The sequence below is a fragment of the Sclerotinia sclerotiorum genome, genomic scaffold, assembly GCF_000146945.2.
Source record: "Sclerotinia sclerotiorum 1980 UF-70 scaffold_4 genomic scaffold, whole genome shotgun sequence".
Taxonomy (NCBI): Eukaryota; Fungi; Ascomycota; class Leotiomycetes; order Helotiales; family Sclerotiniaceae; genus Sclerotinia; species Sclerotinia sclerotiorum.
The window spans coordinates 25827-52149 of record NW_001820832.1 but is presented as its reverse complement, the minus strand read 5'-3'; the positions used below and the strand labels follow the sequence as shown (position 1 = coordinate 52149).

The 26323-nt window shown below is 44.6% G+C and overlaps 10 protein-coding genes across 10 annotated transcripts; 5 read left to right on the top strand and 5 right to left on the bottom strand.

Moving 5' to 3' along the window:
• Positions 1–421: 421 nt before the first annotated feature.
• Positions 422–714, top strand: SS1G_03125 (predicted protein; the record flags this gene model as incomplete). Its single annotated transcript, XM_001594987.1, has 2 exons — positions 422–466; positions 634–714. The coding sequence occupies 2 exons, from the start codon at positions 422–424 to the stop codon at positions 712–714; spliced, it is 126 nt and encodes a 41-aa protein (XP_001595037.1).
• A 263-nt stretch (positions 715–977) lies between these two features.
• On the bottom strand, positions 978–3124 carry SS1G_03124 (hypothetical protein; the record flags this gene model as incomplete). The annotated part of the gene is made up of 6 exons (XM_001594986.1): positions 978–2245; positions 2296–2571; positions 2639–2725; positions 2856–2897; positions 2951–3007; positions 3121–3124. The coding sequence occupies 6 exons, from the start codon at positions 3122–3124 to the stop codon at positions 978–980; spliced, it is 1734 nt and encodes a 577-aa protein (XP_001595036.1).
• Positions 3125–3822: 698 nt separating this feature from the next.
• On the top strand, positions 3823–4743 carry SS1G_03123 (hypothetical protein; the record flags this gene model as incomplete). Its single annotated transcript, XM_001594985.1, has 2 exons — positions 3823–4009; positions 4181–4743. 2 exons carry the CDS (start codon positions 3823–3825, stop codon positions 4741–4743), a joined length of 750 nt encoding a protein of 249 aa, XP_001595035.1.
• Positions 4744–4983: 240 nt separating this feature from the next.
• SS1G_03122 (hypothetical protein) lies at positions 4984–10456 on the bottom strand (the record flags this gene model as incomplete). The annotated part of the gene is made up of 3 exons (XM_001594984.1): positions 4984–5493; positions 5543–9964; positions 10019–10456. 3 exons carry the CDS (start codon positions 10454–10456, stop codon positions 4984–4986), a joined length of 5370 nt encoding a protein of 1789 aa, XP_001595034.1.
• A 948-nt stretch (positions 10457–11404) lies between these two features.
• SS1G_03121 (hypothetical protein) lies at positions 11405–14034 on the top strand (the record flags this gene model as incomplete). The annotated part of the gene is made up of 5 exons (XM_001594983.1): positions 11405–11536; positions 11608–13171; positions 13228–13382; positions 13490–13719; positions 13776–14034. The coding sequence occupies 5 exons, from the start codon at positions 11405–11407 to the stop codon at positions 14032–14034; spliced, it is 2340 nt and encodes a 779-aa protein (XP_001595033.1).
• Positions 14035–15205: 1171 nt separating this feature from the next.
• On the bottom strand, positions 15206–16655 carry SS1G_03120 (hypothetical protein; the record flags this gene model as incomplete). Its single annotated transcript, XM_001594982.1, has 6 exons — positions 15206–15266; positions 15376–15760; positions 15858–15927; positions 16026–16126; positions 16168–16267; positions 16494–16655. The coding sequence occupies 6 exons, from the start codon at positions 16653–16655 to the stop codon at positions 15206–15208; spliced, it is 879 nt and encodes a 292-aa protein (XP_001595032.1).
• Positions 16656–17354: 699 nt separating this feature from the next.
• On the bottom strand, positions 17355–19733 carry SS1G_03119 (hypothetical protein; the record flags this gene model as incomplete). The annotated part of the gene is made up of 3 exons (XM_001594981.1): positions 17355–18748; positions 18968–19078; positions 19130–19733. The coding sequence occupies 3 exons, from the start codon at positions 19731–19733 to the stop codon at positions 17355–17357; spliced, it is 2109 nt and encodes a 702-aa protein (XP_001595031.1).
• Positions 19734–21746: 2013 nt separating this feature from the next.
• On the top strand, positions 21747–22842 carry SS1G_03118 (hypothetical protein; the record flags this gene model as incomplete). Its single annotated transcript, XM_001594980.1, has 2 exons — positions 21747–21914; positions 21967–22842. 2 exons carry the CDS (start codon positions 21747–21749, stop codon positions 22840–22842), a joined length of 1044 nt encoding a protein of 347 aa, XP_001595030.1.
• Positions 22843–23097: 255 nt separating this feature from the next.
• SS1G_03117 (hypothetical protein) lies at positions 23098–24333 on the top strand (the record flags this gene model as incomplete). Its single annotated transcript, XM_001594979.1, has 2 exons — positions 23098–23725; positions 23780–24333. The coding sequence occupies 2 exons, from the start codon at positions 23098–23100 to the stop codon at positions 24331–24333; spliced, it is 1182 nt and encodes a 393-aa protein (XP_001595029.1).
• A 669-nt stretch (positions 24334–25002) lies between these two features.
• SS1G_03116 (hypothetical protein) lies at positions 25003–26006 on the bottom strand (the record flags this gene model as incomplete). The annotated part of the gene is made up of 4 exons (XM_001594978.1): positions 25003–25231; positions 25341–25434; positions 25539–25674; positions 25734–26006. 4 exons carry the CDS (start codon positions 26004–26006, stop codon positions 25003–25005), a joined length of 732 nt encoding a protein of 243 aa, XP_001595028.1.
• Between the last annotated feature and the right edge of the window lie 317 nt (positions 26007–26323).

Below are 26323 nucleotides of genomic sequence, written 5' to 3'. Positions count from 1 at the left end.
AGAAAATACTAAGCTAAGGAGAAAAAGAAGAAGGAAAACAAGAGTAGAGAGTTTTCCTGTGATTAAATACAAACGGGGCATGCCACGTGACCCGGAGGTGTGAGGCGTCACAAAGATAACATTTCACATTACTATTACTTCCACCTGATAAGAATTCCTAAGATGCTTGATTGATAACTTGGTTAGAATTTTGATATTTGTTTACATTTAACGTCATAAATGGCCTTATTCATGGAACCCCTCCCTTTCATCCCCTATTCTAATGCCCAATATCAATCTTAAAAGTACCACTACAAATGCAACAATAAGGAACCCACAAAAGAGCATCTCATTATTTTAGACTCAGAGCCATCTCATGCCATATCATCATCATCATCATCATCAATTCCTTCTCATCACCCTCGGCCTATCATGTGCAGATATGTCGAAACTCAGAAGGATGATAGAGTGCGGCAAGCAAATGGCTGTATGAACATGGAAATTGTGAGGATGATTCATTGTTCCCCAGAAATAGATAACTTTTTGATGCCCAAATTTACTTTTTTGGAAAACAGAAGAGTAGATCAGCAAAACACACACAAAAGACCCGAACAGACCCAAGTGTATGAGATGACAGGCAGTCTAACATCTCAGTCAGGAACACCATGCGCCAAAGAAACATTTGTGCATAGGCCACCCATATTCAATCTAGATATTACTAGTGTGGAGGAGTAGAGTGGATTCCAGAAAAGCTTTTTGTATGATGCAAGGCTATGGTATCGTTCTGGGCCAGTGAGGCTAAACATGGGAATAATGAAAATCTAGACACAAAGATTTATGCAGATCCAACGCCGAAGGAAATCGTTGAGAATTGAGGAACGGGAAATCATGCTTTTTGCCATTTAAAAGCATCAAAGTTATGACACTAGATGCTCAGTGCACCGAGAATGCTTGCTCGGTTTGTCAATATTTCGTTGACGCTTCTCATAATTTGATATCTAAGAAGCAATAGCACGTTGGCCCGCATTACCACCACGATTATTTTTCTTGGGTTTGGACACTGTGCTCCAGCCATCCTCTTCCATAACTGCAGTTTCAGTTGCAGCAGCAGGAGTCTGGGCTGGTGCTGTTACATTTTGACCACCACCATTTGTGTTTTGCCTATAGTTTCTTCCACTATCGTTTTGTCTTGAGCCTCTTGGTGCATGGTGACCATCACCCCGACCCCTTGGACCCCTTGGAATGTCCTCTCTGGGAGGTTTAGGCCCAGAAGATGGACGTCTCCAAGCACCAGTATCGGACGGTTTTGGTTTAGCATCCCTTACAATCTCTTTTGGTTTGACAGCCTTATCGTCGACTATCTCACCATTTGCATTCTCGGTTTCGATTGTCTCTCCTTCCTTGGTCGCTTCTCCACCCTCATTTTGTATAGCTTCAACCTTCTTTTCATTGTTCTCAGCTTCCTTAGCCTTGGCAGCCTCTCTTTCCTGCTTGGCCTTTTCATCGGCATCCTTCTTCTCTTTGATTGCCTGTTGTCGCTTCTCCTCAATTTCTTTTTCCTTGGCGGCGGTATCAATTGGACGAGCGGCTCCAAATGGGCTTGCCTTCGCATCTCCTGTAGCAGATGGAGAGGATGAGTCGGCAGGGACCTCAGAAACGGTGCGCTTTGCGAGGTTCAACCTCGGTCTACCACCAGCTGGGGCTGATGCAAGGGCAGGAGAAGCTGGTACCTCGCTGCCTTCACGAGATGGAACGGGTGACTTTGCAGCTGGCGCTGCTGGTGGGTCTGGACGCATCTTACTACGCCATTGGTTGTCCTGATCGGCGGCGGTTGGGGCACGTTCGACAGCGGGTCGCTCCTGGAATTCGCGTCTGGGTGGTCTGGATCCCTCTTGCGAGCCAGAGCCCTGACCTTGAGATCTGGCTTCGCCCCAAGCAGCTGGTGAAGCTTTGCGGTCTCTGAAACCTTCAGCCCTGGGTCCATCGTTGGTTCGTGGTCTGCCGCCTTCTCTTGGAGCACGTTCTTGTTGTGCAAGGGGTGAAAGTGGACCTTTTCGCTCCCAGTTTCCAAAGTCTCGAACTTTGCCATCACTTTCGGGCTCACGAGGGGATCTACGTTCGCCGCCTTCGTCGCCAAATCGGCTGGATTGATATCCTCGATCCGAAGTGCGACGCTCCCCCCCACGGCCTGGCAAATCCGGCAATGGTCCTTTTCTGCTCCAATCTCCAAGTTCCCGTACATCCGGACGGTCACCGCGATCCTTTGCTGCAGAATATCTTAGTGAAAAGCAAAAATGCAAAGGGCATCGAACTTACGTGGATCGGCAACGCTAATTCTGATGTTACGTCCTTGGAATTGAGTTCCATTCAGAGTCAGGGCAGACTTGAGACCTTCCAAAGAGCCAAACTCTGCATATCCGAAACCCTTTGGTTTCATTTCCATTTTATCCTCGATGATGCGTACGTTGATACATTCACAGCCGACGAAGAATTCATTAACATCGCCGATGGTGGCGTCGAATGAAAGGTTTCCAAGATGGACAGTGTAAGGTGGCTTATCGGGGAGGGGAAGTTCCTCACGGACAGAATAACCTATTGCCAATTAGAATTATAGATCATATTGAGAAAGTAACTCGAAGGAAGGTGATGAGGAACTTACCTCCGGCATTGTTGCCATAAGTACCAGTAGTAGAGCTGTAGTTACGTCTATCGTTGCTGTTTCCGCCATAACCAGAAGGACGCGAGTCTATTCTAGTCAGTCATCATTTATCCTTGCACAATAGGCCATGGCCAGTTTGCTCGTTTGCAATTACATACCGGCTAGGAGACGGGAATTAGCAGGGCTAGACAATGACATAGGAATGGAACGTACTTACAAACTGGCATATCCTCCATCTCATCGGCCCATGATCCTAACTCTATATGGATGTCAGTATGTAAAAGCCATTGTGCGAGGACGGTAGGCATTTACTCTCATCAGCCAAGAAGGTCCCGAGGGACATCTTCTGCTGTTCCTTCTTCTTGGGAGCTATGGCACAATCACAATTAGCTATTATGTACACAACATCTTGGGGACCCACAGCGACAGTACTATCGTGTGTTGCGATAGTCGACGGAGGGTTAGTGAGGGGGAGCGCTTACCCATGATTGCGGCTTTTTTAGGACACTGCGCAAAAGAGTTTGCGCGTTGTCCAAGACGGAGTATTGAAGGTACTGTAAAGCCCTTCAGTCGATCGTATGTATTTGATAGTAAGGTATTCTTCAAAATATTCGAGGCTCGTCGAATATCTTTTGGCGTGTTGGTACGAATAGGTCGAGGTTCTTCGTCGTGGGTTGGAATCAATCCAAAATGGAAATAGAAGAATTATCAAAAGTGCGAAGTTTTACAAGGATCGCGCGAAACTAGTGGGGCAAATTCTTCCACTAGTGCTGTTTTTAGTGAGTTTACACTCAAGCCTGGTGTAGGCAGTAGGCGTGCAACATTTTAGAAATTGAATCACTCTTTTGAATTAAATTACAGAAAAAAAACACCTTTTTTGATAGGACAGAAATTAGATATAGTGCTAGTGTATATACTTATATATGTACACATATATATATATATATATATACCTAGTATCCCAGTGTATGCTGTACCGTTGTAATATCTCGTCAGCTAGCACATACGAGATCCAATACCTATTGCGGGCAAATCCTTATTAGGTAGGTGAATTTCTTTTCCTCTTCAATACCTACCTGGCTTGGCTACCTAGTTGGTGTTGTCAAAATAGGAATGGTATCGTGATATAAATTTCATTCGCTTATGTAGGCATCTAGGTATCTAGGTATCTTAGTCCCGATTCTATGTATATGCAGCCCAATTCTTGCTCCATTCGGAAAATAAGAGACGATATGAAAACTCCTGGAGAAAAGGGAGATTCATCGTCCTCAATGGCTCCTATCAACCAATCTCAGAGCCTCAGATCGGACAATTTGTCTCCTGAGTTGATGGATATCATCAAACCTGCTCTGCAATTCGGTGGTCTTTCCGGTATGTTTTAGCCTCGTCTGCATTACTTCCTGTTTGTGCAAATATTTGATACTCTCAAACTTATTCTCGTCTCCCATCCCCTAAAATCTTTATACAATTCCACCATGGTAATCGCCTCTATACATATTAGCTAGGCTATCCATTCCTAACCCCTAGCTAACGCTTCCTCAGCACTTTCCGGCACCATCGTCGGCGGATTCTCTGGCATCCTCGTCTCTCGAACTCCGGTGCTCTTCGCCGTCGCTAGCTCTATCCAATGGGGCATTATCGGCACCACCTTCTGGGGAACTCGCACCGCGCTTCTTTCCCATTACAAGACCGCTCGCATATACCCAACACCACAGGAGAAAGCCCTTTCTACTACCCTTGCTGCTTCTCTTGCTGGTGCTACAGGAGGTATTTTGCGTGGACCGAAAAATGTTCTGCCTGGGCTCGTCGTGTTTGCATCCGCTGGATATGTCGGACAGAGAATTTATGATGCGTTGGACGAGAGGAAGATGGAGGAAATGAGGTTGGAAGAAAACGGAAAGAAGGGGAATGGCGAAACTTGGACTAACTCAAAGTGGGTGCCTTGGAAAAAACTAACTGATGATGAGTATGAAGGGATGTTGAAGGAAAGATTGTTGAAAGTTGATGCCGAGATTGCGATTCTGGATGATAAACTTCAGGTTTTACGGGAACAGCAAAATAGTGAAGCAGGAAGGCTCGAAGTAACAGATAGAAAGGATCTCTAACATACCGGGGGCTTTCTGACCTTCTATAAACATTTGAAAATAGAAACGTCTTAAAATTCATTTATATGCAATCACCATCATCACTCTTATAAACATCCTAAAATACAGCAATTCATCCATTTTGACAGATGACATTCGATTGGCTTGTTACATTTGCGCTACATCATCCAGTTCCTTTTTTCCTAAGCAGCATTTACTACACAAAGCTTTTTGGTATCTTCTCCTCAGCACAATGGCTCATCAATCCTGATCATCCTTCCTCTCGGACTTACTCCTGACCCACTCCTCGGCAATGGCTCTTACTCTCTCTTGGGACTTTTTGTCACCATTTACCTCCTCCCACTCACTCCATCGTTTGAACCACCCCTTCGCACCCTTCGGTTTCAACCCCTTGATTCGAGTCACGCGCTCGAAGATCCCCCTGGCAATGGCCGCATCGCCCGCCTTGATTTCCAGATCCAAAAGCTGGCCCCAGATGTCCAATCTTTTGCTCCATTTCGCTAAAACGCCCTCAAAAATAGTGCGCCCACGTTCTGGAGAACCGTGTTCAGAGCGGAACTCTAAAGCAGCAAACTTGAGCGTCAAAGGAAGATGTGTGTGTGGAGGAAGCGACTGGGTTGCACGTGCAAGGAGAGCACGGCCGCGATCAGGCGATCCGAGAGTGTTGAAAAGAAAGTGTGCATAATTGACCCATACGGTAGGAGATTGTGAAAACTTCTTGGTAAGAGTTTGAAATAGTTCGTCGGCTTTCTGCAGTGTTGTTAGCGTAAGTGTTCTGAATTCAATGACTATTCCTTACCTCGTTTTTGCCCGACTGAATGTAGATACTAGCCAATCTCTCATGAACCTCTTGGGCGTCATTGTACTGACAAGCTCGTTTAAATACTTCTTCAACGGTTTCATCGTTTCCATATGCAATCTCCAGATTGAGAAGAGCAAGCCAAATGTTGAGCTTCTCGGTTTCCTCACGCATATTAATAGTCTTGATGGCACGCTCGGCGACCTCCCTAGCTTTGCCTAGCTCGCTGAGTTGCATCTGGAAAGCCATATACTGGGTCCAGAGACTGGAAGAGTCTGGCTGACCTAAAAGGAGACGCTCAAAGTCACTGACAGATTGCGGTCCGTTGGCATCAAGGTCACCCGTTCTATCGATCTTGATTTCTGCCTTTCTCTTGTTCTTCTTAGGCTTCTCTTCAACGCATTCTTCTTCCGAATCGGCGTTAGATTGGCCATCTGCTTGGTTTAGGATATCAGCAGACCAGTCAAATCCACCAGCACTAAGAGCCGGAACATCATCCCCAACATCTTGCATTTCCTCGTCAGAATCGAAGGCTTCATCTGCGTCTTCCGTAGCACTTTCAAGATCTTGCACATCATCAAATTCAACACCGCCTTCACTTTCATCATCATTGTCGTCGAGATCCATGTTATCGAGCTTGACGCCCTCTACACCGTCATCCTCACTCCCATCGTCAGACTCTTCTCCGTCCTCAAAGTGTGAAGCCTTCATGGAGAAACTGATGCGTTTCTTCTCGGGGTCCATCTTCAATACGATAGCTTTGACTTCATCGCCGTCGGAGTACAATTTTTTGACATCGTGAACACGCTTTTCGGCCATTTCACTTTGGTGACAAAGGCCGCTCACATTTGCTGAGCCATCGACGACAATAAAGACACCAAAATCCTCGACTTTACGAATTTTTCCGGTAATAACTTGGCCCACGTGGATATCGTTAAATGTCAGAGGCGCAATGTAATCTTTGTCGATAACGGAAGGTTTAAGACTCAGTTGAATGTGGTTCAAAACTTCATCAACAACTGTGACCTTACCTTTGACTAACTGGTCGACTTGAAATTCCGATTTCCAGTCTTTAATGTAAGAATCTGAAAGGTCCGAAATTCGAACATATGCTGTCACATTACCACCCAAATTGACGAAAAGCCCTTTATCAGCGACGTGTTTGACAAATCCACGCACAATGTCATTTACTTTCAATTGCGAGATTGATGATATCTCTGCGTCTTGGACCGCCGCCGAGGAGTTCATCACTCTAGAGGCTCGAGTTGACAACCGCACACGTTTGTTGGGAATATCGAGATCAGTGACGCAAACCCGAACGATGTCATTCTTAGAGTACTTTGAGGGATCAGCTTCCGAAAAATCGTCGCAAAGATCCGTAAGATTGATGGGCGCAGATATGCTATCAGTAATTTGTACCATGACCTGTCGTTCATTGACTCTGGTTACCTTTCCTGGTACGATCATGCCTTTGCTTAGTCTATCAAAAGTAAGGGCCTCAGAATCTTGACTAGAGCGAGCAGACAAATCTAGACGATTCGTTTCAACATCCACGCCCTTGACGTGAACCCGGATGGCAGATCCAATGGGAAAGTTTGCTTCCAGGTCCTTGAGCAATGATACATCATCTGATACATCCAGGGCGCTGATACGGCCACGGACATTAGGAGATAGATTAACCCAAAGACAATCGGCTCCAACATTGTTGACAAATGCTAACCAAGAAGAGCCAAGCTTAATTTTATCCAAAGATACGGGGTCCTGGGCAGCCTCGGTTTGATCACTGGGCTTAGCGGACAGTTCAAAGACCAGAGTCTTGCCAGATCTGTGACTGATAGGCAGGAAACGATGGTTACGCGCATCATGTATGCCTAAAACGCGAACATCGATGATCTGCTTCGGAGAGAATGACTTCAGAGGTTGCTTCTTGGATTTTATCTCTGACCAAGAATCAAAAGCTTGCGACACATCAATTCGACCTTGAATATTGTCGGCGAGCTGTACATTTACCTGGGTATCCTTCACGGAAGATATTCTTGCTTTCGTAAGTCGGCCCAGAGTGATATCATCAATGCTCTTGATGGTTTCATCAACAGGGTTTACGGCGTCCTGATTGGTACCGGGGGCTAAACTTTCTTGAGGTTTCTTGTCAGAAGTAGCATCAGCCAGAGATAAAAGAAATCTCCGCAGTCCATTGTCGATCTTGATGACTTTAACTTCTACTGTTTGCCATTTCTTGAATCCAAAATCTGGTAAACGAAGATTCTTTTCGGGTATCATATTCTTAGGTAGAAGTCCAGTGAGCCCGCCTCCAAACTGTACAAACACTGCAGTCAAGGTTATATTTTTAACGAAACCGTGCACAGTCCTGTCCTTCTTCACATCATCGAACAATCTCAATAAAGTCTTGCTCTGAGCAGCTTTGACAAGTGCTGGCTTATTCGTCAAGACGATCAAACGTCTCTGTTCATGTTTGTCCAATACAGCAAGATCTGTTAATACCTGGCCGACTCGAATATTCTTGAAAGAAGAACGGCTTTTATTCTCCGATCCATCGGTAAGATGACCAACAGGTAGTGTTGCTTTCAGACCTAGTCCTTGGATTTCAACAGAAATGTCGTCGTTCGACTTTTCTATGACGAGAGCAGACAAAATCTCGCCAATTTTGAGATTCTTCAACGCATTTTGCTGTGCTAGCCCGAAAACGGAGGGATCTTTGCAGGAGACCGTTAATTTCTGAGACTCGGGATCAACCTTCAAAACATGAACGTTAACGACTTGTCCAACCTTGAAATGCTGACTGGGATCCTGAATGTAGGCCTCGCTCATTTCGGAGACAGGCAAAAATCCTCGAATGTTGCCGTAAAATTGGACGACCGCACCTGTGTTCATGATGTTTACAATAGTACCTGGACTTTGCATTCCAACGATTATGCCATCGTACGAGGTGAAAGCAGGCGATTCGGAATTGACGAGTGTCTTTTTGAGTGTCAACCGAATCTGTCTTTTTCCAGGGTCTGTGGATAGAACACGTGCTGTGACGGACATGCCTTCCTTGAATTTTTTTTCGGGGTGAAGCAATTGCACATCCGCCAAATGAGTTTCCGGCACGAGTCCAGAGATGTTTTCTGCCAAATTAACTAGTAGTCCGCCGAAACCATTTGCGTTGACAATGAGCTTCTCAACCTTCCCTTTCACAACCTCACCAACCTTTAAATCCTCAATCCGCAGATAAGCCTGTTCCAGAACGCTTTTTTCCAGAGAAACAAGGTATACACCGTCGAGGGAGTTGTAGGCAAGCACGCGACCTCGGTGAACCGACCCTACTTTATAGGGGCCTGTTGTCTCCTCCAAAGTCTCTATCTTGCCGTCTTTCACTCGAGAGATATGGACAAAGCCAGGGATACCCTTAACTCCCACGTCCACAAAAAGACCAACTCCAGACTCGACTTTTTTGATTGTAACTTCTTCTATGATGGCAGACAAAGGCAAGGCGTCGAGTGGATCTACTTTGTTTCCCGGTTTTCCTGCTTGCTGGGGGGACAGCGATGCAACATGGTCAAGAAGAGAGACACCAAGTTTCTGAGGGTCAGAATTTGGAAAAGTGCAAATGACTCTGCCTCTAACCTTGGCACCAATCTTGAATTTCTTTTCTAGCTCTTGGTTCATTACACCAGTGCCCGAATGCATCAAATCTGCAGTAACATCGACCATACCCATGACTTTTCCAGTGACGCCCCTTGAGCTGACATCAACAATCAATATCTCGACCGCCGTTCCCGGGAGAAAAGCATCCACCGTTGGGGCATCTGTGAGATAATTTGATTTCTTCAAATTGCCAATCTTTTGAGTGTCGGCGCATAATTTGACTGTCTTTCCATTGGAACTGAGGCCAGTGACCATGCACAGAAACACGGCGCCTTCCTGCACATCCGCCAACACGACTTCGTGGCCGATGTCTTTTGCGCCCATGAAACCACGAATACCAGAATCTTCAAGTCCAATGTTCATGATTAAGCCATGATCTTCGACGCTTGTAACAGATGCCATTAAAGTGGTGTTGGCAATGAGATTCTGTGAAGTGACGGCGTTGTTGGCATGCTGCGGTCGGAGGGATAATTCGATTCGCCTTTTACCTTTTCCCAGCGTGGCAGTGTTTGTATCATCGCTGGTAGAAACAACATATGCCCTGAGGTACTGTCCCATTGAGAACATCTTCTTTAAATCAATATCCTGCACCTCGAGCTCGTCCTCCACATCATCTTCCTCGGCCGCCGCGATCGCCTCAATCCGTTCCGTAGCCTTGTCGGAAATTGAAGTAATGGGCACATATCCCGTCAGATTATTTGGTAGTGATAGAGCAATATCTGTAGCATTGATCTGTGACACTTGGCCAAGTACCAAAGAGCCAGGCACTAATCTCTGCAAATTGTGAGCAAATAACCAGTTCTAGTATTAAGTGGTTATAGCACGTACTTTATAGCTCAATCCTTCAATCTTGACGGCCTCTTCTTCGACGTCGGTATCTTGAGCTGCCTTTTTACCCTTGCCTTTACCCTTTCCCTTCTTCTTTACTTTTGAAGTATCCTCGCCCTCTTGAACTTCTCCATCGGGCTTGGAAGGTTTGGCTCCATATTGTTCGAATAAAACGTCCCTAGTAGCATCAATCTGAATTTGTTTATGCTCCAATGGGGTCAAAACACTTGCACCACCTCTTGGAAATGCGACTTCTTCCTCCTTAGGCCGAGATATTTTGGTCGCTGGAGGTAATTTTGTGGTAGATGTACTTGTACCCTCTTTCTCTCCCGCTCTTGGTCGTTTCGAAGGTCGATCATCGGATTCCGAAGCTTTTTTCGATCGCATAAATGAATCATTGGTGGGACCAGTCTTTCTTTTCTTCTCGAATGGCGCCATTGTTATTAATTGGTAAAAACAGTTTGTGAATATTAGGGAAAGAAATATTGGAGTAGCACAAGAACGAACGACGGATGACTATCGAGCTTCACAACTTTTTTTTTTCCCTATCAATATCGGCATCACGGAAAATTTCATAAAAAATCACAGGGATTAAACTGAGTTGATCCATCGATCTGCAAGGCTTTCAGAGTCTACAAGGCTGACAAGGCTGGATGAAGCAAAGCAGCTTATCTGGGTAATAAATGAATGAGTAATCAATCGTTTTGTACAGAGCACAGCGCATTCAAGAGAGCATAACATAAAAGAGCCCCTAATAGGTATTCATATTCACGTTTGATTTGTCTTTATAGTGATATGAAATTCAATTGTACTCGATTCTCTATTCTTGAGACTCTTACCTACTACTCTGAGGTTTCCTGCGCTTCTATTGTTTTATAAATAGATTTCCTTTTGGCCCTCTGATTTATTATAATTATAATTATTACGATTAGGACTCAGTCACATGGTAATACTGTGTAGCTGAGCTTCATTACAACAAAACAGTCTAGTCGTAAAGCCCAGTCCTACAGTCTAGTCCTGGTTACCAGTACCTAAAACCATTAGCATTCTACCTAATCAACACCCTCCAAATTCTGCAGGTACCCCATACTTTCACTGGTTCCTCTCCATTTGGTTCCCCATTCCCATTATTATCTGTCGCCAGTAAGGTTATTACACATTTTCCCTCAATATTTTGGACGAATTGTCAAAGATCATTACGACGTGCTACAATAACGACGAAGCCAAACACCCTTGCAGGGGGCAAATAAACCTTGTCATACGCGGGGCGACGGTACATGTTAATGTGATGTGAGGTTTCTGAATCAACTCACCCATATAGAACACGCGCCCCTGGAGGAGGTTAAGAATCGATCATCCGAACAGTCAGGAGAAATACATTTTGGAATGCCACCCTCACGCAAACGATCAAAGCTAGATTCTTCCAAGGAGCAGTCGACGAACTCCTCAAAAGATACCACGGACCAGGGGGTTACTCCTCCCAATCACGTTCAGCATGCCGCAGCTGTTAAGAAACAAGTAAGATAACCGTGCTCTTCGTTGCTGTTGAGACGAGTTTCTGTCGGTGTAGTGAGACTAACAAGTTAAAGCTCGGATCGAGGGCAAGTTGGTATGGAACGTGGCTGCGTAAATCCACTGTTTCTACACAGGTAGTGAGGGAGACAATTTCAGCTGATAAAACATCCAACGGGAATATGGCGACAGAAATTAACCATTACGATCAACGAAAACCTTCATCGGTCGCATCCAGACCTCCATCGATGTACCTGGGTAAAAGCAAACCAGCATCCGAAATAACGTTGGGCGTTCCACCGGAGGAGGCTCCGAACAATGAGATAAACACCAAGAAAGACGAGAATGTACCACAGGATATTTTGAATCAAGAAACACCCAAAACCCGATCTTTGACGGAGTCAGATGCATCCAAAGAAACAAAACCGAAAAGCTCGCCGATCGATGAAACTGCACAACAGCCGATATCCTCTCAGGGCTGGTTAGGCTGGTTAGGCATGCCATTGCAAATGTCAAAAGAATCCTTTCCCGTGGTGGAAGAGCCTCAAAAGCAAAATACCAAAAAAGCCTTTTCAAACGAGATAACCTTGCCGGAGCAGACAATTGCGAACGAAACGATCGAGACTCCAAAACAAAACTTATTAGCATCGAGGTCATGGTTCAATTTATGGCCAGCCCCTCAAGCTCCAGTGCCCGTAGAAGGTCCAAGAGAACCACCTTCGACACAAGTCATTGAGGGAAACCCTGTCGTGATGGAAGATGCATCAAAAGATGTATCTAAGCCTGCACCCCCAACACCCAGTAGATCTACAGCGCAACCTGGTGGGTCTAGTTGGGCGTCGGCTTTTTGGTATTCCGACACCACCAAAAAAGCTACAGATCCTCCCGAAAGTCAGGAAACTGGCGAGCTAGCAGTTTCGGGCGAGCAGTCTCAGAATCAACCGTTGGCAGTCGAAACTGTTCCAGCTGCCGACGTAAAGGCAGCCCAAGGCGACAAAAAGTCGAAACCTGGAAAAAAGGGTCGTCCAAAGTCTGTGGAGATAGAGGAAATTGTTCAAAAAACGGCAAGTGCACAATCCGATGATGCATCGAAGAAAGTCACAACCTCACCTCAGAGTCCATCTCCACCAAATCTAATACTACCATCTGTACAAAGTACTTACCATCTGATGGAAAATGCATCAATTCTACGACAGTTAACAAGATTGATCGTACGTGGTCGACAGAAGCCCGTAAAACATGTAGCTCTGGCAAAAGAAGTACCTAAGATCAAGAATGCAGTCGCGATAGGTGTTCATGGACTATTTCCTGCACCTCTACTGCGCAAGCTCATCGGACAGCCTAGTGGGACTTCGATAAGATTTGCTAATCACGCCGCGGCTGCTATTAGGCGGTGGACAGATGCAAATGGGTCTCCCGGTTGTGAAATAGAGAAAGTTGCACTTGATGGCGAAGGTAAAATTTTCGAGAGGGTGGATAAACTTTGGGAACTGCTCAGTAATTGGACGGATCGATTGCGACAAGCAGATTTTATAATGGTAGCTGCTCATTCACAAGGCGTGCCGGTTGCTTTGATGCTTGTAGCAAAACTTATAGAAGAGGGCATAGTATCATCAGCGAGGATCGGTGTATGTGCAATGGGTAAGTCATGGGAGAATTGCCTCTCGCGTGAAAAATATCTCTAACAGATTCACCAGCTGGTGTATCACTAGGTCCGTTTGCCAGTCACCAAACTGGATACCAGGCAGCATTATTCAACGATATGATAACAGAACTCTTCGAGTTTGCAAATTACGAAAGTGATGTCGCAAAACATTATGAAGAGGCACTTCGACGAGTCTTGAAGTATGGAGTAAGGATAACATTTTGTGCGAGTATTGACGACCAGCTGGTATCTATTGAGGCAAGTTGAGCATATGTTGTCATGTTTCATTGCTTTCATTACTAACAGTGAACCAGTCTGCCGTCTTTTCGCCTGCAGAACATCCTTACATTTACCGAGCTGTATTTGTAGATGGACGTATACATGCTCCGGATTTTATTGCCCACTTAGTCGGCTTCGCGTTGAAATTACGCAATCTTGGTGTGTCAGATCATGGACTTATTCGTGAGCTTTCGGCGCCTCTGGCTGGGAGCCTCTATACTGGTGGTGGTCACTCTCGTCTCTACGATGATGACAAAGTATATGAGTAAGACCTCTTACTTTGATATCGATTAACCTATTTTACTAACATGTGTTTTTCAGCATGGCAATGGATCATGCTCTTGCCACTACTTCGGTTCCCGACGTCCCTCTGCATATATCTCAATATTCGCCGCCTACGAACGCAAACCCTTACGTCTTGCCCTGGATCATGCGAGGAGTTCTCGAGGAAGAATTCGTAAAAACAGAACTGCACAGTGAAGCAGTAGAGTTACTGAAGCAATTCGATGATTGGAAACCTAGTACTAAAGTCTTACAAGATGTGAAGTACAGGTTGGAGGCGGTTAGATCTAAATTATGAACTTGAGACGGCGTTATATATCGGTTCGGGAGTTTTAGAAATGCTGTATTATAGGATTGCGTTTCGGACAGGGGAGGCGTGACATTGCATATACACATACATAAGGATTTAGAGAGCAGGACACCATGGCATGGGATGAAGCGTAGGCGTTGGCTTGGACTTGGTTTTTCGGGGTTAAGACGTTTTCAATCTAACTTTTGATATCCATACTGGTTGCTTTCGGGTGTTCATTTTTGTAGTTGACTCTATATTACTCATGAACATCCATACTTGGACCAGACTCAAACATTTGACGGGATCCACTCGCCGCTGCATCACATACAATCTACCTTTATTTTATTTATGCTTACTCGTCGCAGCTCTAGGAGATCAGGCCATGTCATCACATTGTGCAGCAGGGTGATCGTTGATTCAGAGAAGAGACTTCCAGCCTATGCTAGCGCTCAATGCACGAAGTCAGACGCAACACCAAAGAAATAACACTTCCAATTGAACTTCAAAAATCACTTGATTGTCAGACTTGAATTGGAAATATTGAAAACCGTTACGAAACTCTAAACATCAAATGCCAGAACGCGAAGTTTTTCAGCTACCTGTGCGTGGCCAAATTTAAACGTAGAGGCTATGAGGGATCATGGGTAAGAGGAGAGCCCTATGGAGAAATAGCTAGCATAGCATACGGGCAAATCATGAAGAGGGAAATCATCTAATCGCATCAAAAAATCAGATGCATGTGACAAAATCATGACTGGGATAAAAGCACACAACCTTTCTTTGGGGAAGACCTTTTCCGTTCCACGGTAGAGTACTATGGAAAGTGGTGGCAGAGGGTCGTGACGGTTACCTTTGATGAAAAATGTGTTGGCATCTGGCCAGCATGGTTCAGAGACGTTGATAGCTCAATTTCAGGCATGTTAGTTGCCTAGGTTCATCATTTTAACGACCCTTCTTCCACTTTAATACATCCATATAAACATTTAGCTGCTTTGAAACGCTAAGAAATGCTGCGGCCACCAGCAATGTTGGAGAATTAGACTTTTTGTCTTGTTCGTAAGCTATCCCGTATGCTTCATCTTCACGTCATCTTGTAAGCTGACATTTCGAACGAAATTACACAGAGGCCAAAAGCTCCCTCCAAAGTCCATATCGTACCTTTAAAGTGTCTGTTAGCTCAATTTTTCCGTTGGTCACTATAGTCTATCCATTTCTCGGTAGATAGGTCTTGCGCGAAACTATCAAATAACTAAATGATATCTCTGAGAGAAACGTGAAAATGCTCTTCCGCTTGGGCAGACCAAATAGAAATAAACGAGGCCATATCAAAGTAAGATGAAGACATACCAATAATTAGCAGCAACACAAATTCCCTCGTCTCCACAGCTCTGCCCTACCTTGTGATACCAGAGTGCGGGTAGATATAACATATCTCCCTTTTCCAGGGTCACATGGATTGGCTGTGCTAGAAATGAGTATTTTGTCGGGTTTTTAGATGGAACATCTGGATCCCAGGTTGCAATGGGTAATTCTGTGGGGGGCGAGTCTGGCTCCATAGTGAGGATAGAAGTATCAGAATTAGAGCGGATGTAAGAGCTGGAGGCAAGGGACACTTCGTTGATGCAGGAGTGGAAGATGGGGGGAAGCAAAGTGAAATGTTTTTGTCCAATAATCTGGACGTAGATGTTCTGGTAAGGGTCTTTGTGAAGGGAAGTTACGGAGTGCGAGTTGCCTATCCACTAAGTAGCGTGTGAGATATGGCCCTACGAAAGGAGTGACGGGCTGTTCTTACGAGATTTATGGCGTCGGGATCTTGTTGAAGTGCTAACCTGGCGAAAGATATGTCTTTCTCCACATCAGTAAACAGCGACGAGTATTCATTGCGAAGGTTATCATTCTCTGCTTACAGTTAGAACAGTAAAGTGCACTTATGGGCTAGCACTGGATGGACAGGACCGCAAAGCAAAATTCTGTTATACCGAAATTTCATAACACACTTCAGCGTCGCAGTTCAAGTTAACCATTAAATGGTCCTGCAAGCTTAGACGCTGGCCTGGTGTTTCATTGAGGCCTGCGGTTCTTTTTGTCCAAGACGTAGCTAGCCTAGCAAATAGACAGACTGTAAAATATACTACCCACGTGTTTGAGCGTAGCGAACCTCTTCTCCTTTCCTCCCGCGCAATTCTTGCTGTGAGACGAAATCAACAAATTCAGGAAACGGCTGAGACTCCTCCCATGGCTTTACAAAGACTAAGTTTCCATCATCATTCATGGTAGGGGAATCAGCATTTCCATGGGGCGTCACTGCTACGTTCACTTGATGTGATGAGAGAGTGGATTTGAGATGAGTCAGTGACCATGTAGCTGTTGCTTTCCACTGCGTCAATGATTGTCAGCATTAGAAAGTCGTGTAGGTTAGATAGTCAATGGTACAATAAAGCAGAATGGAGGAGGGATTTTCATACATCTAAAGCGAATCCTCGGACGACGAAGGGCCGGTTCAAGGAGACAAAGCGCATAAACTCAAGGGCTGAAGGCGCCTCATCCAAGACGGTTACCGTGGATGGATTGAGTTCGATGTATGTAGTCAATAACTCAGCTATGGGATCTGACAAGTAAGAGTCCATATTTTGGCTTTCAGATAGTACTAGCTGTTATATGAGTAATAAAACGATATTAGCAAACACTTGATGTCGTGGATTTGAGAAGTGGGAGATTTTGATGTGGAGAAAATTTGTGCTCAATGTATAGGTGCAGTATCATGCTTTATGAAACATGGAATCACATAACATCGTCAAATACATGAAAATTGTTGTAATCCAAAGTAACGTCCTGGAATCCATCTGTACATTTAGATAAAAAGGAGAACAAAAACAACCTTTTTTTTCAACAGGTGAAAACCGAAGAAAAAAACCGGGTACCAGGCTCCAAACCAGAAAGGCAATTTAATTGTCGGATTTGAATTCGGACTTTGAAAAAATGTTATATAATCACAAAAGTAATTGATTTATTAATTGTCAATGAAGACCAGGAGCATTCATTTTTGCAGAATTTATTTTTTATTCACTTGATTTTGTGGTACAACTAAAAAGCTTTACCACTATATCCAAATGTGCTACATAAAATATACTAATCGTCTAACCGTCTGGTGGCTGCAAGCTAGCTATATAATGAACTTTGGGGGTATACCTAATACGCCGAACAAACAAAGCGATCCATGCTCCTCATGACAAACTCGTGGGGAAGTCTTTAACGAAATTGGAGCCCATGCTAAAAGGACGCTCTTTTCACACATCTGGCGAACCTGATATCCCGTCAAGATTGATCTACTCATCTTCGTCGTCATAATCCTCTTCCACATCTGCCCATCCACAACCCCAACGTCTGCCCCCAGTTTCTCCACCCACTCTCAAATCTCTAGCATCCTTTCCCTCCCTCCAACATCTAACATTCCAGTCATCGTCTGCACAGATAAGTTCACCATTGCTTGTCCAACTTAGCGAGCTCACTTCTCTTCCATGCCCTCTCACCAGCGCTGTTCCGTGTGTATAAATAGGGACTGGTTCCTCCACCGAAGTATTTTTCCTACTCTCCTCAAGCGCCGGGTTGAGTTTTCTAGATCGCTGAAGGCTACTAGTGCTCAACGTTCGGGGCTCTTGGGCGATGCCGTCAAGCGGAATAGAAGTATTGGCCTTTGTACCGAGGTAGCGTTCATCAGTGGGAAATAAAATGGGCGTTCCATCATTACTTCCCACAGCTAGAAGTTCGGAATTGCCATTGACGGGTTTCCGGATTGCAGATTTTATATAAAAATTGGCCACGTGAAAAGAGGCGTGTCGCAATCCATATAGCGGGCCTAAGCCTTCTTGAACCACCCGTTGAGCTGTTCGTTTTCCGCTACCGCTTTCGAACTCAGGTGCATGGCCGAGGATGAGATGAGAGGTGGAATATGCATATACAATATTGTCTTTACAAACGCTGTAAAATCTACTTCCATCATGACTCATACTGAGAGAGGTGACACCGAAAGGACGATTGCCGACATGGCTGGGGATCTGTTTCGTGTATGCAACTGGCTGGTTGCTTTTCCGCTTATTGGAAAAATTGCGGATATCCCAGAGCTTGACAATAGAATTCGATTCTGATCCCGTGAGTAAGAAGTGCTCCTGGCCGGGTGGTAAGAAATGGATGCTGGTAACTGATATATCGCCGATGCGTCCTTTCTTAGGAGTAGAAAGTGACCGCGGATTTGCGTTAGGCTTAGGCTCATACGAATGTGAACCATGATGAGCATTCAGAATGCTGTTGACATTGCCACAACGTGGAAGATCTTCACCTGGTAGCTTCTGCATCTCCATGATGGGGCCATCATCGCCCTTGCATCTTAGGTCCCAAATCTGAACACTACCATCTCTGCCCGAGGTGGCGAGTACATTCTTGTTATTTGCCCCCGGTTGGAACCTAACTTGCTTTAATGTTGCAATATGGTTTGCAAGGATGGATATTGGCTTCTGAGTTGTCATGTCTGAAACTTTGGCGGAAAGATCTCCAGATGCCGTGGCAATCAGAGCATCATCGTCGGAAAGTGAAAGATCAATAATTGCATTTTTGTGTATCTGCCAACCGAGGTATACATTGCTGAATGAAGGCTGTCCATTCTTCTCAGATTCTACTAATCTAATTCGTCCTTCATCATCACCGATAGCTACCAAAGAGTTCGCTGCGTGTAGTTAGTTATCTGCTGGTCGTCACGCAATGGACGAAATAAATCGCAGACCATGGCGAATTCTACAAGGTACCCATTCCTCATAGCACTTTTCAATGCCCCAAGTCAGATCTGACAAATGGTTCTTCGAAATAGATTCTTGAGAATCATGCTGGTATGCGATATATTTCATCCAATGTGTGTTTATTTGGGAGGACGAGTCACTTCACCTACTATTTAGACCAGCGTTACAAAAAGGTATGCTATCCCTACCACCCAAAAGACTCAAAGTGTGGCTTACATCTTCGGGTCTACTATAGAATGATGCGGTCTCATTTCGCCAATCTGGTGGACATTAGTAAATAAGTATGTAAAAGGCAAGAGCGGCTATACTACCATTGATAGGATATGCTAGATTTGCTCGTCTCGATCTGAAAGCACCCAAACTTAATTTTAATAACCTCGCACTCAACCCTCGATTCTCGAAGGCACTGATGCGCGCTATGGGTTCTTTTGCAAGTGCAGGCTCAATAATACTTTCCTCCTCTTCTTCTTGTTGCTTCTCCTCTTCTGCTTCTTCAATAATTGACTGTGCTTTTGAATATGACGAAGAGATTGTCTTACGGGAGCCAAGACGTGATTGGCCATGTCGAATCTGATCTCTAAATGAGCACTCATTTTCCGAACTTGTGTCTGAGCTTATGTCGCTGTGGGAAGTTTTTCTTCTCTTGAATTCTCGAGGTGTTGGGATCGATTCCCGGTGTTCTCGTTGGAGCTCCATGGTGTTGGAAGGCTTCAATGGGCTGGATTGTGTTTCTTGACGATTATTGACCAATTCCTTCAGGGCTCGACCAGAAGGTGAAGACATTGAGATTGCGGGAGCCTTGTTGTCGAAAAACCTTTTGAATCTTCTAGGTGTAATGGATGCTTGTCGCCGTTCCTTCCTTGGTGTTCTGATCATGGAGGGAAGCTTTGGAAGTTGAGGAGAACTCATTGGCATGTCCGGAGAGAATGATGGCAGGTCCACCGGATCAAATAAAGGCGATAGGGACATGATCGTGGTTGGAGTTAAGTAAAATTAAGTAAGTAACAATTATAAATGTACAAATGTCTGTCAGGGAATACGTAGAGGCATGCGCATATCGAGTTGTCGGCAATCTTTGGTTCGGGAAGGAAAGTAGGTAGAAATATAGAACAGAACAGTATAGCTGGTAGTAAAATAGCCACCTTCAAATAAAAACACTCAGAGACGCGAAACTCAATCATCGATTGGACGTGTTACCACTTTAAGTTTATCCCCTGCTCGCGTTTGTGGATCAACGCGAAAGCAGGCAGGGGTCTCCCAAGTCTACTCCGTAGAAATTTTTACCCCTTAACCGATATCCCTATATGTTGCACGACCCCACATCTTGCATGCATTTTACAACTTCAAAAATCATCAACTATATAAATGTTACGAGGTTTGCCGTCTAGATCACGTGGAAGTGCTCTAGGCTCTCGAGGTGGTTTATAACTAGGCGTCAAGCAGGGACTTAAAGTAATGACAATAATGCAATTCGTAACTAATAGTAGAGTATACTAAATGATTGATCTTGAGCACGAAGCTCTATACAAAGGAAATCCATCTTGATTATATAGTCCTTCATGCTAATCGTCCCCTTGGTCCCCTCGGTCCCTTCGATCAAGAGACCGAGGGGATCTAAGGGACCATGTGATTACATAATTGGTCACATGATACGAGATCCGAAGCCGTCGTAACAATAAATTAAATTACCATTAATATAGCCACACCAAATGTTATAGAGCTTGTATTAGCTTATATTGAAGGGCAAGAGCACCCTCAATATACTTGTGTAGCAAAATTATTCGAAATCAATTATTCTACGCTTTCTCGATGTCATAGAGGCAAATCAGCCCCCCTGTAATTGTTACGCCGGGTAACAAGAAGACGCTCACGTGTTACCAATATCATGTGACTGACTCAGTGAGGATCAGCAAGCTCAGTACTGAGCCATACTGATCCTACTGATCAGCTAGAACACGAAGGTCTATATAATCAAGATGGATTTCCTTTGTATAGAGCTTCGTGCTCAAGATCAATCATTTAGTATACTCTACTATTAGTTACGAATTGCATATCATTATTGTCATTACTTAAATCCCTGCTTAACGCCTAGTTATAAACCACCTCGAGAGCCTAGAGCACTTCCACGTGATCTAGACGGCAAACCTCGTAACAAAAGTGAATATATATATAAAAGACTAACGACAAATCAAGATTCTATTAAAGTTTCAAATTTGAAGATTTTATAATTCTAAATAATAATAACATATATTCTTATTAATATAATAAGGTTCTAGCTTTATGTTTTATAAATTCGATTTATTATTAAATTTTGAAGTGGTTATATGTAACGATACTGTACCGGAGGCAGCGGCTGCCTGAGGTTTCGTCTGATTGGTAGTTGTGGGTTAAGGCTTTATCACTAGTCTTCACTTGGAAGTGAAGTCGTTACTAGATCAAGTAGAATGTAGGTAAACTAATTGATAACTAAATTGAGCACGAAGCTCCTAAACTATGAAACTACTCTGACTATATACTGAACAATAAAGGGGGCCCCTAGAAGCTTTCTGGCTCCTCAAGACTCCTTATCACGCGATTTCTGATGGTGCGTGCGCATACGATCTTCAGGTGACCAAGATCACATACTAATTCGATGAAATCTGATCGTGTTTGCACACGGCCTAAGCTCTCCTAATTAATCAGTTTGCTACCATCGTAACACCATCAATCCTAATGGTGAATCGTGACATTATAGTTATGAATGGGGAATGTGCAAGATGTGGGGTTGTGCAAGATGTAGGGATGCTGGTTATCATCCCCATCACGTGAAGATAAGCTCCCTCACTTTTTTTTTCCCTAATTTCTTCGCTTCATTGCTGCGGGATTGAGAGAGTGGAATATATTTCCCCAATATCCTTCAAGTAGACATCTTCGTCGCCGCCGGACATCATGGGTATTCAAAAGAAACATGGTAAAGGTCGTCTCGATAAATGGTATAAACTTGCCAAGGAGAAAGGATACAGAGCCAGAGCTGCGTTCAAATTGATTCAATTGAATAAAAAATATGGCTTCTTGGAGAAGAGTAAAGTTCTGCTGGATCTTTGCGCTGCGCCTGGAGTAAGTACATTCTTTTAACATATGCCGTGGGCTCCGCTAACATTGTGATAAGTCATGGTGCCAAGTCGCTGCAGAGACTATGCCAGTGAGCAGTTTGATCGTTGGTGTAGATCTCTCTCCCATCAAGCCAATTCCTCGAGTTATTACGTTCCAGAGTGATATTACGACGGAGAAATGTCGCGCGACTATTCGTACACATTTCAAATCCTGGAAGGCAGACACAGTGTTGCACGACGGAGCTCCAAACGTTGGTACTGCTTGGGTCCAAGATTCCTTCAACCAAGCGGAGTTAGCCCTTCAATCGTTGAAGCTTGCAACGGAATTCCTCGCGCCAGGAGGTACTTTTGTCACAAAGGTTTTCAGGTCCAAAGATTACAATAGTCTGCTCTGGGTTTTCAATCAATTGTTCACCAAGGTCGAAGCAACGAAGCCTCCCTCGTCCAGGAATGTTTCCGCGGAAATTTTCGTTGTGTGTCAAGGGTTCAAGGCGCCAAAGCATCTTGATCCCAAATTTGTCGACCCTCGACATGTTTTCGCAGAACTCTCCGATCCCACACCCAACAACGAGGCCAAGGTTTTCAACCCCGAAATCAAGAAGAGGAAGAGAGATGGTTACGAAGATGACAATATGACACAATTCAAGGAAATTCCAGCTAGCGAGTTCATACAAACAACCGATCCAATTGCTATTCTTGGTAGCATGAATCGACTGAGCTTTGTGCAACCACCAAATGGAGATGTAGCTCTAGCTGCACTGGATAAATTACCAGAAACAACGGATGAAATTCGTAACGATTGTGCAGACTTAAGAGTGCTTGGAAGAAAGGAGTTTAGAAACCTTTTGAAATGGGGTCTGAAAGTACGGGAAAAGTTTGGTTTTACCACCCTCAACGCCGCAAAGGCGGAGACGGAAGAGGTAGCTGAGTAGATTATGGGATGAGGAGCTAAAGATTCCAGGAAAGAACTGCCAGGCTATGAGTGAGAAGGAGAGTGCACGTAGAAAAGCGTGAAAAAAGAAAAGAAAACGAGAAAAAGCAAAAAGAGATCATCCGGGATGCAGTTACATATGACAGCACCGACAGATATTGGCCTAGAACAAGCAGGACCAAATGGTGAAGGATCCATGTTTGGACTGAAAGCAATAGATAAGGCAGGTGCTGCAAATAAGATTGCGAAGGGAAAAATGGCGATTCTCAAAGAATCGGACCCTAGGAAAGAAGATGGTGGATATGCTTCGGAAGATAGTGAGAGCGATGATGAGCAAGATCGACTTGATAGGGAGCTTGATTCGATGTATGAGATGTATCAGGAACAGAAGTCAAGTGCTGATGCAAAGTTCCGCGCCAAGAAGGCAAGGAAGGAGCATGAAGATGGTGACTGGGAAGGGTTTTCGGCGGAGGAGGCACAGAGCGACAACGATAATCTGGAGGAGGATAGTGGTGATGATTCGGACGAGGAAGAACCTCTCAAACAATCTTTGCTGACGGATCTGGAACGAAATGATAAGAGCGCGAGTGGGCTTTCGAAAAGGGCATCTCAATTTTTCGATCAGGATATCTTCAAGGACATTGGAGGTATACCTGAAGAGGAATCTGAGGAAGAAGTCGAACAGGAAGATGAAGAAGTTCAAGCCGACCTTGACAAGCTTATGAAGGGCAGAGTGGTTGAAGAGGAAGAAGAAGACGAGATCGTGGAAGAAGCGCCCGAAGCAAGCGACAGCAGTGATGATGAAAATGGGTTCGAAGTTGTAAAACGCAGAGAAGGTGAAGCACAATGGGAAGATGAAGAGCCCAAAAAGGATGGGCGCTTAGGTATATAGTTCTCTAGCCTATGTCCTTGCAGTTACTAACATAACTTTCCAATAGACATCGACATCATCACCGCCGAAGCGATGACCCTCGCCCAGCAAATCGCCTCCGGCCAAAAATCCATGTACGACCTCGCCGATGAAAGTTTCAACAAATACGCCTTCAAAGACCGTGACGGTCTCCCCGACTGGTTCCTCGATGACGAAGGCAAACACGATAGACCGCATCGACCAATCTCGGCAGCCGGGGCAGCAGCCATCAAAGAAAAGCTCCGAGCTCTGAACGCTCGACCGATCAAGAAGGTGCGAGAAGCCAAAGACCGCAAGAAGTTCAAGGCAGCGCAACGACTTGAGAAATTGAGGAAAAAGTCTGCATTGTTGGCTGATGAGGAGGGCATGACCGAGAAGGAGAAAGCGAACAGTATTGGGAAGTTGATGAGTAAAGCAGCGAAGAAGAAACCAAGGCAAAATGTGAAGGTTGTGGTTGCCACAGGTGGTAATCGAGGAATTGCGGGCAGACCAAGGGGTGTTAAGGGTAAATATAAGATTGTTGACGCTAGATTAAAGAAGGATGTTAGGGGTCTGAAGCGGGCGGCCAAGAAAAGGAAGTGATCTAATTTAATCAGTGTGGATGAACGTTGGGAATGGGCATGTGTTTGTTGTACAATAACATTGGGAAGCAAATCTATTCAAGTGTTCAGGGACCCATGATTCGGAGGAAAAGCCAAACAGCAAAACATAACTTCGTAAAGGTTATTCGACTGTCAAATATGAATTGGATTTTGAAGAGTGTTGTGAGGATGGGCGTATTCGATTTTGGTGTTTGGATTTTTCTCCCTATCGCGATTGGGCATAACAGTATATGTGATAAGCATCATGGTTTTAACCTCACCATTCGCATGAATTGCTAAACATTGTCCGAAATGTTAGATTTGCCAAATATGCTGCATTATGTATAGCAAAATTGTAATAATCAATGACCGCGTCTTAGGTCCCTTGGTCTACACTATTCCTTGAGACTGGATACATATAAACATGAGTACACACAACTCTTATCATCAGGGTTCGTACAATACAACTACTAAAGCAAAGATGCCTCAACCCACTCCTTGTAAGATTTGTATCTCCTCTGGTTCCATGAAAAGCAATCCCCAAGATCCATCCTCAACTCCTGTTCTCCTATTATCGCCCTTTATATCATATACTTGTTGAATTTGTGAGCCCAAGGCGAAAAAGATCGATGTGAAAAAAGAACGCAATATTTTAAATTAAAATTGACCGTTAAAGCAGGATTCCAGCGATCAAAGAAATAACAGCGAAAAGTGGTATCGAGCTAAGAGGCCCTGCGGTTGCTGCCTTGGTAGCTTCACTTTTTTTGTACACAGTCTGATTATTCGTCTCATTCTTTTGATTGCTGAAGAAATATGTACTTGCTGAAACATTACCATTGGTCCCGTCCGGGTTTGGAGCCGACATCTGGTCTGGAATGGCACAAATGGCATTTGCGGCACTGGGGTCCTTGCAGCGCCTTGTCAGGGCTGTCTCACGCACCGAATTCGAGGAATTGAAGTAGGCTTTCACATAGCTGATGGAAATAACGGCATCTTGTGGTGGCGGACCTGACGACCACAGTGGGTTGCCATTGCTCCATTGTGTGATGATCATATGACCAGGCGATGTCGGGACTGCTGTGCTGTTCATCTTTGCCAGAATCTGTCCATCAGCATAGAATATGACGTTTCCAGGGATGAAGTCGATGCGATATTCATGGTAGCCGGTAGTGGGGTTGAATGGAAGGTTCGCCACAACGTAGTTACCTGTCACGGCAGCGTTGTAGCCAGCCTGCACTGATTGCACTGACTGTAGAACAAGATTGACAGGAAATGTATTGTTATCAGCGTTGAATTGAGAAGATAGAAACTCCATGTCGATTTCTTGGCTGTCGTTGAAATACTGAGTCGTAATTAGTATGTACTACATATTTGCTCCCGAGTTTATCAAGAATAGCTTACCCAAAAGAAAGCTGAACATGTACCAGGAGTCAAAGTCAGCTTCATAGCAGCTCTATATGTTCCCCATAGTAAATCTTCACGGGCTGAATCCATCTCCGCAGTCTGAACAAACCCATTGGCAGGGTCTCCTCCGCTGACAGTGAGTTGCACCCCAGGATCAACACCAAATTCCCCATTTCCAGACCAGGTATTCTCGTCAAGTATAGGATTCGACGCGATTTGCTCAATACTGTAGTTCATGCCGTAAGGACCGCGTCCAGCCGCCGCCGACATGTTAAATTGCTGTCGTCTCCAGTCGGTATCTAGAGTGATATTGGGAATATGCAAGAAGTCGGACTCGATAAGGTCAGTGAAGACGTAGTGTTTCAAAGAATCGCCGATGGAGGAGGAATAACCGCATTCACAATCTGCGGTTGCGTAGCTTGCCAAAGACAAGACCGCTGGGAGAATGGAACTCAGTTTTGAAAATCGCATTGCGAATGATGGCGAGAAAGAGTTCTCTTGCGACAAATGGTATTATGATTGTGTACAGTCAACGTATCGGTGGTACAACGAGAACAAACTAGTATCTTCCCTTGATGTACAAGCAA